The sequence below is a fragment of the Primulina tabacum genome, chromosome 2 (genome assembly GCF_025594145.1).
Source record: "Primulina tabacum isolate GXHZ01 chromosome 2, ASM2559414v2, whole genome shotgun sequence".
Taxonomy (NCBI): domain Eukaryota; kingdom Viridiplantae; phylum Streptophyta; class Magnoliopsida; order Lamiales; family Gesneriaceae; genus Primulina; species Primulina tabacum.
The window spans coordinates 43,034,670-43,049,342 of NC_134551.1; the positions used below are offsets into that span (position 1 = coordinate 43,034,670).

At 35.9% G+C, this 14,673-nt stretch overlaps 2 protein-coding genes across 3 annotated transcripts; both read left to right on the forward strand.

Moving 5' to 3' along the window:
• The first annotated feature begins 7,162 nt into the window (after window positions 1–7,162).
• On the forward strand, window positions 7,163–11,761 carry LOC142532209 (receptor-like protein kinase BRI1-like 3). 2 transcript variants are annotated; one of them, XM_075638511.1, is made up of 2 exons: window positions 7,163–7,674; window positions 7,752–11,761. In XM_075638511.1, the coding sequence occupies exon 2, from the start codon at window positions 7,898–7,900 to the stop codon at window positions 11,534–11,536; it is 3,639 nt and encodes a 1,212-aa protein (XP_075494626.1). In that variant the 5' UTR covers window positions 7,163–7,674; window positions 7,752–7,897; the 3' UTR covers window positions 11,537–11,761. The 2 variants fall into 2 exon arrangements, with proteins under 2 accessions (XP_075494626.1, XP_075494619.1); XM_075638504.1 differs by having other exon boundaries at window positions 7,773–11,761.
• A 2,234-nt stretch (window positions 11,762–13,995) lies between these two features.
• LOC142537700 (uncharacterized) lies at window positions 13,996–14,391 on the forward strand. The gene has a single exon (XM_075643194.1). The coding sequence runs from the start codon at window positions 13,996–13,998 to the stop codon at window positions 14,389–14,391; it is 396 nt and encodes a 131-aa protein (XP_075499309.1).
• Window positions 14,392–14,673: the final 282 nt, after the last annotated feature.

Consider the following 14,673-nt stretch of genomic DNA (forward strand, 5'->3'; position numbering starts at 1 on the left):
ATTTAAAAAAATAAAAACAAAAATGTAATTTTGATATAAAATAAGGGTAAAATTGAGAAATCAAAAAACAGACCAATTTTTTGTCTCTATTAAGGAGATTCTTAATAGATAGTAATAGATAGATAATAGATAATATATATATATATATATATATTATATCTTCTGCTGTATTTATTATACTAGTGTATGTTGGAGAATGTCTAGTTAATAAGAGACAACATTTACGCATAATATACGTTTGTCGTGATAAAAACTTCGCCCCAAAAGATGAAAAATGAAAATTTAAACAATATTATAAATTTCTATATATAGGTAATGACCTAAATGGCTCGAAATATAAAGAGAGAGAGAGAGTTTGCGCAATTTTTAATAAAAAAAATACATGTGAAATTTGACTTGATTGGAGCCATTTCTCGCGTATTAATTAGATGTTAGCTTCTTGTTTTCAAAAATATTACTAGAAATACGATTCAAAACTATTTGAAAAATTGAGTTAAATCAGTGTTTTCATGGTTTATTCGATCCTATTGTAGGTCAATTCGCTAAGGTTTCATCCAATGGTTAAATGAAAAGCGAGAATTGTATGTCATTGGATGAACTTTAGGACATTATTTTAAGAGCAACACCAAATTAACTGCGTTTTTAGATACGCTCACTATACCGGACATAACCAATTTAAAATTAGATCATATCAAACAAGTTTCACAGTGTTTGAATCTCATATTTTCTGCTAAGTAATCAAGCCACATAAATTGAATTCAAAGCCACATAAATTGAATTCAAAGAACACCATTTTGGAATTCAACAACACAATTAACACATGGTTTGAGATTAGTCAAAAATGGTTGGTTTGATTATGTAAGCAATGAGGTTTTAATTTTTGTTTTTTCCCTAAACTTCACATATAAATACCCATCCATTCTTCATTTCAAAATCACACCAAAACACAAAATCCTCTCATCTACAATCATAAGTGTAGAAGTGAGATAAAAGATTTAGTGTGAGATTTCTTAAGGAGTGTTTATCCTTGGAAGGAATAGGATTAGTGGAGAGAAAGTGAGTGTTAAAATCAGAGTGTTTTGAGTGAAATACTTTGTATTCTCAATTCTCTTGTCTTCTTTGTTATTAATAAAGAAGTGATCTCCTTGAGAGGTTTAAAGTGGACGTAGCCCAATCTTGGGGTGAACCACTATAAATATTGGTGTCCATCCACTTATGATGTTCCGCTGCGATGTTACCTCGTTTATTTCACTGATATCCCAACAACTGGTATCAGAGCTAGATTCTCAAATACTATAGGAAGTCCTCGTATGCTCTGTGGTTGCAGCTTAGTCTGAACTTCCACATCAGAAAAGGCTTTCTAGACAGTATTAGGGAAGTGGTTCTTTTGTGTTCAGGCTTTGACGATTATTCGTTGGTAGCATTCACAAATTATGGAGGTACGCACAAGCAAGATGATTAGCCTTAATGGCTCTAATTATCAACTTTGGAAAAGTAAGATGAAAGATCTTCTATTCGTCACCAAGATGCACCTACCGGTGTTCAGCGAGTCTAAACCAGATGATAAATCAGATGCTGAATGGAACTTCGAGCACGAGCAAGTCTGCGGGTACATCCGACAATTTGTCGATGACAACGTCTATAATCACATCTCTAACGAGACACATGCTCGTACGCTTTGGACAAAGTTGGAGACACTATATGCCTCCAAAAGTGGCAACAACAAATTGTTCTATTTGAGCAAGCTTGTCCAGGATCGATACAAAGAAGGAACTTTGGTCGCAGATCATCTGAACGAGATTCAAGGATTCGTGGAGCAGTTATCAAGTATGAAGCATAAAACTTGATGACGAGGTGATAGCTCTGATTGTGCTAGCTTCATTGCCAGAGTCTTGGGAGATTCTGAAGGTATCACTCACGAACACAGCACCGGGAGGAGCCGTGAGTATGGATTTCATCAAGAGTTGCATCTTGAATGAAGAGATGAGGCGGAGATCTCAAGGATCCTCTACCTCACAGTCAGATGTTTTGGCTGCTGAGTCAAGGAGGAGAAGCAAGATCAAGAAAAACACAAATCAGAAGCCAAGAAGAAGCAAGTCCTCAAGGAGATATGCCAACATCAAATGTTATCGCTGTGGAGAAAACAGACATATTAAAAAATATTGTCGGCAACCGAAAAACAAACATGAAACCAACGATGAGCAAACAAACGCCATTGATGAATTCATTGTTGTTCACGAGCTAGAGCAGGAGTCCGTAAATTTGGCAACTCAAGTAACTAGTTGGGTGATCGATAGTGGAGCAACAATCCACGTCACATCTCGAAAAGAATGCTTTACATCCTACACACAAGGGGACTTTGGTGTGGTGAGAATGGGGAATAACGACTTATCCAGAGTCGTGGGAAAAGGAGATGTGAGCTTGACTACCGTGGATGGCTCTACACTGATCCTGAAAGACGTCAGGCATGTGCCGGATATGCGCCTGAGTCTGATATCGGTCGAAAGACTCGATGAAGAAGGTTTCTGTACAACCTTCCGAAATGAGGTATGTAAGATTTCAAGAGGATCACTTGTGGTGGCAAAAGGATTAAAGATGTCAAAGCTATATGTAGTTCAGGAAAATCATTCTGATGGAGTGAACTACGCAGGGGAAGAAAACTCAACAGAATTGTGGCACTGACGTCTTGGTCACATAAGTGAAAAGAATCTTACACGCCTTGTGAGCAAGCAAGTTCTGCCCGGTATAAAGCAGGTTCATATGAAACAATGAACAAACTGCTTAGCCGGAAAAGCAAAACAGGATATCATTCAAAAGTTCACATCCTAGCAGAGCCGATAAAATACTAGATCTGATGCACTCAGATCTATGTGGTCCGATGCCATTGTCGCTCGGAGGAGCGAGGTACTGGGTAACTTTTATCGATGATCATTCTCGGAAAATTTGGGTGTGGACACTCAAAACCAAGGACCAAGTTGCGGAAACATTCAACAATTTTCTAAACTTGGTTGAACGACAAACATCCATTAAACTCAAATGTATTCGAACGGATAATGGAGGAGAATACATTGGAACCTTTGATGAGATATGCAAAAGGAACGGAATCAGACATCAAACAACATCACCAAAGACACCACAACTCAACGGATTAGCTGAGAGGATGAATAGAACTTTGGCAGAAAGAGTCAGAAGCATGCTCTCACATGCAAAGCTGACTAAGGAATTTTGGGGTGAGGCCGTGGTTGCTGCTGCATATATATTGAATCGCTCACCTTGTGCTCCTCTCAATTATGATGTCCCGGAGCAGGTGTGGCAAGGCAAAGAAGTTTCCTATAATCATTTGCGGGTATTTGGCTGTGTTGCTTATGTTCATATACCAAAGGATGAAAGACAGAAGTTGGATGCCAAAACAAGAAAGTGCATATTTATAGGCTATGGCGAGGATCAACTTGGTTACAAGTTTTATAATACAGATCTCAAAAAGCCTATAAGAAGTCGTGAAGCCATATTTCAGGAGAATGAATTCTTGGAGACCGCGGAAAAGGAGAATTCTGGGTCTGAACAAGATCTGGAATGGTAGCCTTCAACGGTAAATCCACAACCGGTTGAAGATGAAGAATTGCAGAACGATCATGAAGATGAAGATGAGATCCGTGTTCACAGTGAACCACCAGCAGAAAGTTCTCGTGGTACAATGACCACACGTTCTAGGAAGAGAAGTGCGACCCTCAACCAGATATTCCTCAAATGAATATATCCTGCTAACTGATGGGGGAGAACCAGAGAGCTTCGAGGAAGCTATTACCAGTGAACACAAGGATAAGTGGATGGAGGCTATGCAAGAAGAAATGCAATCATTGCATGATAATGAGACATTTGAGCTGGTGAAATTGCCGAAAGGCGAGAAAGCTTTGAAGAATAAGTGGGTGTTCAGATTGAAGCACGAAGAACACAGTAGTCAACCAAGATTCAAAGCTAGGATTGTCGTCAAAGGTTTCGGACAGATACACGGGGTCGACTTTGACGAAATATTTTCACCTGTGGTGAAGATGACATCCATCCGGATTGTGCTAGGGTTAGCAGCTGAGCTTGATCTGGAGGTGGAACAAATGGATGTCAAGACCGCATTCCTTCATGGGGATTTGGAGTAAGAAATCTACATGGAGAAACCAGAGGGGTTTGAAGAGAAGGGGAAAGATGACCTTATGTGCAGATTAAAGAAGATTTTGTATGGTCTCAAGCAAGTACTAAGACAGTGGTACAAGAAGTTTGAATCGGTGATAACTCAACAGGGATTCAAGAAAACCACTGCAGACCATTGTGTGTTTATCCTTGGAAGGAATAGGATTAGTGGAGAGAAAGTGAGTGTTAAAATCAGAGTGTTTTGAGTGAAATACTTTGTATTCTCAATTCTCTTGTCTTCTTTGTTATTAATAAAGAAGTGATCTCCTTGAGAGGTTTAAAGTGGACGTAGCCCAATCTTGGGGTGAACCACTATAAATATTGATGTCCATCTTATTCAATTGTTGATATCACTTATGATGTTCCGCTGCGATGTTACCTCGTTTATTTCACTGATATCCCAACATTTTCAACCAACAAAAATTATTAATATCAAGATGTTTTATTTCCTATAACATTTTGTCCCGACTAATATTACCATCTGAATTATAATTATGTTCACCGGGAAATGACATTTGAAGAAAAAGATTATGGACCCATTTGTTATTTTGACAATTTATTTTCGTAATCACTAAGTTGTGGAAAATAGACCAAAAAGGACGGTCCAAAAATCAGCAAGGTTTCATTGCGAAGATTCCGCTATTTTATTTAATAATTATAATATGAAACTGAGAAAAATAAACTAAAATAATATTTTTATATATTTAATTAAAATCATAACAAATTTTTTAGTATAATTAATTAATATGAAGAGAATCTAAGGAAAACGGAAGCTTTATTATCCATCCATGAAAGAGAATAGGATTCATTCACTCGTGTGTGTGTGTGTGTGTGTTGCAACACTGACAAAAGTGTGCCCCAACACACCAGCAAATAATGACAAATGTGTGTGTTTGTGCTCTATCTTTGAATGATATCACAATGTCCACAAAATTAATAGTAACCACCATTTTTTTGGCTGTCACCCTCACCATTTTTTTCATGATATAAATTATAATTTTTTTTTTTTACCGATTTTTATGTTTTTCCTTTTTTTTTTTGAGCTGCATAAGGATTCAGAACTTATTTCAAATTCGAAACCTTGATAATTATAAGCTATGCTTAAAATCCATTTTTATAATATCAAAAACATCATTCCTCCCTAGCGAATTATTTCATAGTGATAGTTTTAATCATTTTCAAATATAAAAACCGACATTCCATACATTTATTTTATCATCGATATCTCTGTTCGATAATATTTTAGGAGAAAAATATTTAGGCATGTGTGAATTTTGCATTCTATAGTTTACATGAAATGAATATATAAACTAAACTATAGTTATATATGATAATACATTGGAACCATATCATATACTTTTCAGAAGATGAAACTGATTGCGATATCAATTCTTGGAAATGGGGATTGGAGTTTGCTGTGCAAAATAACCCAATAAATTCTAATATTTTTTGAAAGACTATTTTTTTACTTTGGCACGTGATTCATACATATATAATATATATGTATACGAGTTGTCATAATATATATCACGGGCAAACAACAAACCCGAAGTCCCGCGCCCCGTGCCTAATGACATGCATGTTTACAAGATATTATAATCCAGCCACCCACTTCCCAAGAAATTTGCTTAAATTAACTACAACAAACTAAAAAATACCATTGATTTTACCCAAATTTGATTTAAAATAATGTTACATTTTCCGATGGTTGCACGACTCGAGATTGATTACTTCGACTTGTTTGTTTTGTTGCAAATTCACATGCACACACTGTTATCGCCTCTCTGTGCATTTTTTTTTAGGAAAGTGCGTATTTCTTAAAAGATTGTGAAGTGGAATGGAAGCCACGCTCGTTGACTCTTTAATGACTTAGAATTCGCGATTATTCCAGATCACAATATTTTAAAGATAAGTTTAGTTGAATATACAAGTTGAGATGTTTGAAAATATTTCACTATTCAAATTGTCTTATTTTAAAGATAAGTTCAGTTGAAGAAAATTATAGACTGAGATTCACTAACTTCGTGTAAATCTTGGCGCTAAATAAACTATAGACTTTTTATATTCTATGCTTGAATAGGAAAATAGACATGTTAAATCTTAAATTAAAAATAATAATAACAATAAGAAAAGGATAAAAAATTTGCAAAGTTACCATGTTAGTCTAAGATTTAGTTAAAACGCACAGAAAAATAACGATTACATAAAAAAAAAAAAAAAGAAGACAAAAGGACCACATCTCTTTCTGAATATCATATTAGCCTGATAACCATTAAATTCAAGCATTTTTTGATATGTCGTACATGTTGGGTAAATTTAAATTGTTTCATTTATCATGTAAAAGTATCGAAAAGAAAAATAAATTAATGTAGTAAAAAAGGTGAAATCATTTATTAATATATTGTAGCGATGGAAGAGTCTTTAGACCAACGGAACATAATTCTTTAAAATAACAAATAAATGCAAATAAAAGAAACAATAATTGGATACGGAAACGTGATCTAATCTGTGTAACTCGTTGATATAAGTTCGAGAGTTGGTCTTTTGTGAGACGGTTTAATGAATATTTATCTGTGAGACGGGTTAACTTTACCTGTATTCACAATAAAAAGTAATATTCTTAGCATAAAAGTAATCATTTTTCATGGATGATCCAAATAAGAGATTTGTCTCACAAAATACGACTCGTGAGAACGTCTCACACATGTTTTTTCCTAAATTCGATCTCTTGTACTAAAAAAAATTAATTGAACGCAAGTAGACCCCATGGAGGTTTAAGAGGATTATTACTGTATCTAAAATTCAATTATATATTTTTGACTGAGTTTCTGTATTATTTTTAGCTGATTCGAGATACTTGTTAAGTAAATTCCTTAAAAAGGAAACGCATATTTTTCATGTAAAACTCCTTTCACGAAATTATTTGGACAATGAAAGGCGTAGATGCCCCATAACCCCTTAAATAAAGTAAACCCATTTCGGAAAGACACATACAAAAGAGAAAAAAAGCATCAAATCCCAAGTTTGACTCCATACATAATACAAGAAAAAAGAGAAAATTTTATTTATATTCACAAAAAAAAGGAGGAAATCTTGTCACCTATTTTCTTCTTCCTTGACACTTGAATCTTTATCAACATGATCGAGTGTGGGTGCCGTTTGTCTGCAATTATGTGAACAGGGATTTGAATACTATGTTGTAATGAGGCTCACATATAGTCTGTGACAGCCGACAAATCTGAACATCGTACCCAAAAGCCAACAAAGACTCGAGAAATGTTTTAGTACACAAACATCGATCTGAATCAGCTGGTGTTGATACTTCTTCTGTACTTGTTTTTTTTCCATACCCTACATAGTATCACTTGTTAAATTTCTTGTACGCTTAAAATTCTTTGAGCAGAGGGGAGCAAACACCTGGTTGTTCTCTATCTCTCTTCTCTGTTTTGTTTCTGTTTGCTGCCTATATCGATGAAGTGTAGCTGAATAGAGGTGTATATTTTTCTATTCTTTTCTATTTTTTCTTTTTCAAATTTGGTGTTTGCATATGTTTTGGTTCGCTGAGCCAGATGTTTATTTCGTTTGTGAAGAACTTCGAGAAATTTTTGAAGAATGGAGGAATGAAAAGACAAGCTCGAAGTGGTGGCGGCAAAAGGAGATGAAGGGGGTATAGAAATTTCAAGAAATTTGTTTTTGTGCACTGTTTTGAGGGAAGATGATGAAAAAAACTGCTTTTTTCTTGGTGTTTTTCTCTAGTTTTTACTTCCTGGGGTTATTAAGTGCAAGAAATCTTTCTTCAAACACAATAAGTGATGGGAATGAGGTGGAGATTTTACTAGCTTTCAAGCAGTCTTCAATTGAAACTGATCCAAAAGGGTTCTTGAAAAACTGGGTCCCATCTTCTTCAAGCCCATGTTCATGGAATGGAGTTTCTTGCTCTAATAATGGGAGCGTCATTAAACTCGACTTCACAAATGCAGGCCTTAGTGGCCATCTCCACATTTCTGATCTTATGGATTTGCCAAATGTTAAAACTCTTGTTTTCACGGGCAATTTTTTCTATGGGAATCTTTCTTCATACTCTAAATCTTGCAGCATTGAGTTTCTTGATGTATCTAGCAATAATTTTTCAGAGCCACTTGCTATGGATTCTTTGTTGGTTTCTTGCAGTGGGATTGTTTCGTTGAATCTATCACATAATGCAATTTCAGGAGGAAGTCTCAAGTTTGGCGGTTCTTTATTGAAACTAGACATTTCTTACAATAGGATTTCAGATTTGGGGTTGTTGAGTTACGTCCTATCCAATTGTCAAAACTTGAGTTTCCTTGATTTCTCAGGAAATAAGTTGGCTGGCAAGCTCGACAGCTCTTTGAATTCTTGCAAAAGCCTCTCCTTTCTTGACCTCTCGAACAACCATTTTCACGGGGAAATTCCGCCTAGATTCATAACAAACTCAATGTTATCTTTGCAAAATCTTGATCTTTCAGTTAATAACATCAGTGGGAATCTCATGAGTTTAGATTTTGGAGTTTGTCGTAATCTCGTTTTTCTTAATCTGTCCCACAACGTTTTCTCTGCTACCGGATTTCCTATGAGCTTAACAAACTGTCAGAATCTTGACACACTGGACATTAGCCACAATACAATCCAGCTCAAGATTCCTGGAGATTTATTGGGGAAGATGAAGAATTTGAGGCGTCTAATTTTATCCTACAATCAGTTTTTCAGTGAGATTCCGGCTGAGTTAGGGGCGATTTGTGGGACACTAAACGAGCTTGATCTTTCTTCAAACAGGTTAACTGGTGGGTTTCCTTCAACTTTCTCGTCTTGCTCTTCGCTGGTCAGTCTAAACCTCGGCAATAACCAGCTTTCGGGAGATTTTCTGAATACTGTAGTGAGTTATCTTGCAAGTCTCAAGTACCTGTACGCCCCGTTCAACAATATAACTGGTCAGGTTCCTAGTTCCTTGACGAACATGACTCGTATTCAGGTTCTTGACCTCAGTTCCAATGCTCTAACCGGGAATGTACCTTCTGCATTTTGCTTGAAAACATCAGATCCGCCCCTGGAAAAACTGCTGTTGGCTGATAATTTCCTCTCAGGATCAGTACCATCGGATCTTGGACTCTGCAAAAATTTGAGGACAATTGATCTCAGCTTCAACAACTTGAATGACTCAATCCCACAAGAAATCTGGAAACTGCCAAAACTATCCGACGTAATTATGTGGGCAAACAGCCTCACGGGTAGCATACCAGAAGGGATTTGCCTAAATGGAGGAAACCTTCAGACTTTGATTCTTAACAACAATTTTATAACCGGAACTCTACCCAACTCTATAGTCAACTGTACTAATCTCATATGGGTATCGTTATCCAGTAACCGGCTCTCTGGGCAAATCCCTTCGGATGTAGGTAATCTTGCCAATCTTGCTATTCTTCAGTTAGGAAATAACTCGCTCAGTGGAGCAATTCCATCAGGTATAGGCCGTTGCCAAAGCCTGATATGGCTCGACTTGAATAGCAATGAGTTGACAGGATCCCTCCCCTTAGAACTAGCTGCAGAAGCAGGATTCGTTGTTCCTGGCATTGTTTCGGGAAAACAGTTCGCCTTTGTCAGAAATGAGGGGGGGACAGAATGTAGAGGGGCTGGTGGACTGGTAGAGTTTGCAGGGATTCGTGCTGATAGACTCGAACAATTTCCAATGGTTCACTCCTGCCCTTCAACAAGAATTTACACTGGGGTAACAGTTTACACTTTTACGAGCAATGGCAGCATGATCTACCTCGATCTCTCCTACAACAACCTATCTGGTTCTATCCCTGAAAACTTTGGTTTGATGAGTTTTCTGCAGGTTTTGAATCTAGGACATAACAGTTTAAGTGGTGAAATACCCTCCAGCTTCGGTGGCCTCAAGAGTGTCGGAGTTCTTGATTTATCACATAACAAGCTCCAAGGATTCATCCCAGGTTCGTTAGGGGGGCTCTCATTTCTTAGCGATCTTGATGTTTCGAACAATAATCTTACGGGATCAATTCCTTCTGCTGGTCAGTTAACTACTTTTCCAGCTTCGAGATACGAAAATAATTCAGGCCTTTGTGGGGTTCCACTACCTCCTTGTGGGACAGGAAACGGGCACAATTCTTCCAACTCTTCTAAACAAGGTAAGAAGCAAAGCATGGCCGTGGGAATGGTTATTGGTATAATGGCTTCTGTTGTATTCGTTTTCTTGCTTGTATATGCACTATACCGAACCAAAAAAACAAAAAATCAGGACGAGAAATGGGAGAAATACATTGAAAGTCTTCCAACCTCAGGCAGTAGCAGTTGGAAACTATCGTCTGTTCCAGAGCCTCTAAGCATCAATGTCGCCACATTTGAAAAGCCTCTGAGGAAATTAACTTTTGCACATTTACTCGAAGCAACTAATGGATTCAGTGCCGATAGTTTGATCGGTTCTGGAGGTTTTGGTGAGGTCTACAAAGCTCGAATGAAAGATGGAAGTGTCGTTGCAATAAAGAAGCTAATCCATATAACGAGTCAGGGAGATAGAGAGTTTATGGCAGAAATGGAGACCATAGGAAAAATCAAACACAGAAACCTAGTGCCCTTATTAGGATACTGCAAGATTGGCGAGGAAAGGCTCCTTGTTTATGAGTACATGAAATGGGGAAGCCTTGAATCTGTCCTACACGACAGGGAAAAAGGCATGGGAACAAGACTCGATTGGGATGCTCGAAAAAAGATTGCCATTGGATCAGCTAGGGGACTAGCATTTCTTCACCATAGCTGCATTCCACATATTATTCACCGGGACATGAAATCAAGCAACGTCCTTCTAGACAAAAACTTTGAGGCCAGGGTATCAGATTTTGGAATGGCGAGACTCGTAAACGCCTTTGACACACATCTTAGCGTGAGCACACTTGCGGGAACTCCTGGATATGTCCCTCCTGAGTATTACCAGAGTTTCCGGTGCACAACGAAAGGGGACGTCTACAGCTATGGGGTCGTGTTACTAGAGCTCCTTTCGGGCAAGAGGCCGATTAACACATCGGAATTTGGGGATGACAACAATCTTGTGGGGTGGGCAAGACAACTGCACAAGGTTAAAAAGAGCCATGAGATATTGGATGTAGATTTGATAACTAGTTTATCAGGTGACGCTGAACTCTACCAGTATCTTAAAATAGCGTTTGAGTGCCTCGATGACAAGCCGTATCGCAGACCAACGATGATTCAAGTGATGGCTAAGTTTAAAGAGCTTATGACAGATTCGGGTAGTGATATTCTTGATGGGATTTCTTTGAAAAGTTCAGTCTTAGATGAATCATCTCAAGAAAAGGACATTTGATTTTGAAGATTTGTTCGTCCACATTTTGCCACTGTATATAATACATATTTGAAGGAATCTGGGGTGCCCATAGATTGAGGGAATTTTGTTACATCAGTCATGAAAATATTTGTTACGTTTTTTTGGTCAAATACCAAGGATGTATAATGTATTTTCTTGGTTAGAATGGCCGAACCTTTTTTTTTTCTTCCATTCAAGACATCCAAAAAATCCAACATCCTATAAAATATTCGTATAATTTGAGTTCATTTGCGGCGTGCTTGTTGGAATTTTTGGGGCCATAAATGTACGGATGTAATCGAGTCGAGCCGAACTCTTGAATGTTTGAGCTTGACTCGTTTATAATCGAACCGAGCTCGAGCTTTATTTAACGAATATATGCATGACTCACGAGCTTATTCAAGCCTTTATCGAGCCTAAACAAACATAATAAATATGAATTATACATTTAAATTTTCATTAAATTAATTAAAAATAAATTATATATTTAAAGAAAAATATATTATTCTTAATAAAATTTGTAAATTTATTATAATAAATAAATTTAATTGATTTTTCTATATATTTCATAAATAATATGCAAAATCAATAAATCAAATATCAAAACTTTCATCTAAAAGATTACTCATGAACTTACCAACGAACATGTTCACGAGCTAACAAGCCGAATACTGTAAAGCTTGAGTTTGATTTGTTTATCTTAACGAGCCTCAATAAACGAGCTCAAACGAGCTTTTATCGAATCGAACTTCGAATAGCTCACAAACGGTTTGGTTCATTTACATCCTTACATAAATGTAATTATAAATATTAATATGTCATCAATTAAATAAGTCATAAACTTATGTGGTCTAATTTAGAATAAGAATTGACTTGAAGACTTAAATGTCATGATATTATTGTGTGGTTATCATATATAATATTTCTGGTTTGTTGAGGGGCCAAATTAGAAATAATAAAACCTGTTTAATTATAAATAATGGTTATGTTCCCAATCTGCATATAACATTTTAAAAAGTTTTGTATCCCATCAACAAAACTCTCTGGCTTAAAGGAAATCTGCAGAGTGAAGATCATCACTGAAAATTAACTGCAAAATCATGGATTCGGGTACGCTTCCGCAATTATGATTATTATATATGTTATTTCTTGAGAATTGAATAGTATTTGGGGATTGATTGTTGAGATATGAAATCTAATTGATTTCTTCAATTGGTATCAGAGCCATCTATTTCAAATTATTAAGAAATTTTCGTTCTTTAATTAATTCTTACGAATTCGAGAATGTTTATTTTTTTTTTTTGAAATTGGATTGGTGTCGTCGGTCGAATCACAAGTATGGTGGAAAATTTTTCAAACATTTTGGATATATTTATTATTATCGGTTAATGGCATGATCAGTGATAACAAAATTGCTTTTTTGTTTTCCTTCCAAATGTTATGTTTGAATCGGTGCTTCTCTGGGTTTTTTTTTTTTTTTTTTTGGAAATGATAACCTGTTTTGTTCCCACATTTTCATGATTTCAAGTTTTGAATTTTCGGTCCAGTCAATCTATTTCATTAAGAGTATTTCATGTTCTGAATTTTTTGCATTAAAGATCTTATCATGATTAATGGGTTTCCGTGATAACAATTTTAAAAAAAAATATTCCGAAAATTGTTGTGAAATTGAATCGGTTATTGACATGATTATGTGATCAAATTTTGTTTTCCTTTAAAATGAAATTGAGTTGGTGTGTCGGTTGGTGAATCAATGGTTTGATTGTTTGGCTTCAATTCCAAATTTTCTGATTATGATTTTGTCATAATCGCCCTTATTTGTCACAAATTGGTTAAAATGTATTGTTTAATCATTTTTGTAATTATTTCATGGTATTTGATTAAATTTTGTTCGGTTAAATTATTTTACCTTAATTGATTCAAAATTTTGATATAATTTCATATATATATATATATATATATATATATATAAATTAAATTTGAATTATATGTCGCCAAAGTGACCGCTGTTGTTTAATTTTTTTTTATTTGAGATATTAGGATATTATTAAGGTTTTAAATAAAGTGCAAATGTGTATATTAATGTGAGTGTTGATCGACCCAAATGAAGATTTATACTTGACAAAGTGACTCATTTGCTTGTGATAATAAACATGTAACAATTATAAGGTTTTATCAGTTATTTTTTTTCGTGAAAATATTAAATCTATCCAAAGATAGGTTTCTTATTTGTCACACATTATTGTTAATGTTTGATTATTGCAACAAGAGTACCACTTGCATATAATATTATTGTCCAAAGATTTGATATTGATATTGCACTAGGTATCTTGAGATGAGATTTGACATTTATTTTAATTTGTTTGAGATGAGCATGTTATTTATGTTGTTCCGCTCTTACGGATTCTAGTTCCTCTGAACAGAGGGCTATATGTGAGAGGTGAGATCGCTCTAACCGCATGAGTCTTATGATCATCAAACGCGGCATATCTGAGGCTTTTAGAGGTGCGGTGTCCGACAAAGTCACCAAAACTAAAGAATATCTCGATGAAATTGAGAAGCGTTTTGCCAAAAGCGAAAAGGCGGAAACAAGCACGATTATGAAGAGCTTGATTTCCATGAAGTATAAAGGCAAGGGAAATATCCGAGAATATATTATGGAAATGTCCCACCTTGCATCGCAGTTGAAGACACTTAATCTTGAATTGTCGGAAGACATGCTTGTTTATTTAGTGCTGATTTCTCTTCCAAACCAAGTTAGTCAGTTCAAGATCAGTTATAAATGTCAAAAGGAGAAATGGTCTCTTAATGAGCTCATTTCTTATTGTGTTCAAGAGGAAGAGAGATTGAAGTAAGACAAGACTGAAAGTGCCCATTATGCAAGCACCTCTAAAGATAAGGGCAAGAAAAGAATGAATGAGGCTGCTAAAGGTCCATATGCAAAGAAGAACAAGCAAGATAAGAACAAGAAATGTTGTTTCTTCTGTGACAAGGATGATCATGTCAACAAAGATTGTCCTAAGTACCATGTATGGCTTGCAAAGAAAGGTACATTTTCAAGTTTGGTATGTTCTGAAGTAAATTTAGCTTCAATACCAAGAAACACTTGGTGGTTAGATTCCGGTGCTACTACTAAT

Bases quoted from the DNA above. Each gene is read 5' to 3' on its own strand.
- LOC142532209 (XM_075638511.1), top strand. From the start codon at position 7,898: ATGATGAAAAAAACTGCTTTTTTCTTGGTGTTTTTCTCTAGTTTTTAC.
- LOC142537700 (XM_075643194.1), top strand. From the start codon at position 13,996: ATGAGTCTTATGATCATCAAACGCGGCATATCTGAGGCTTTTAGAGGT.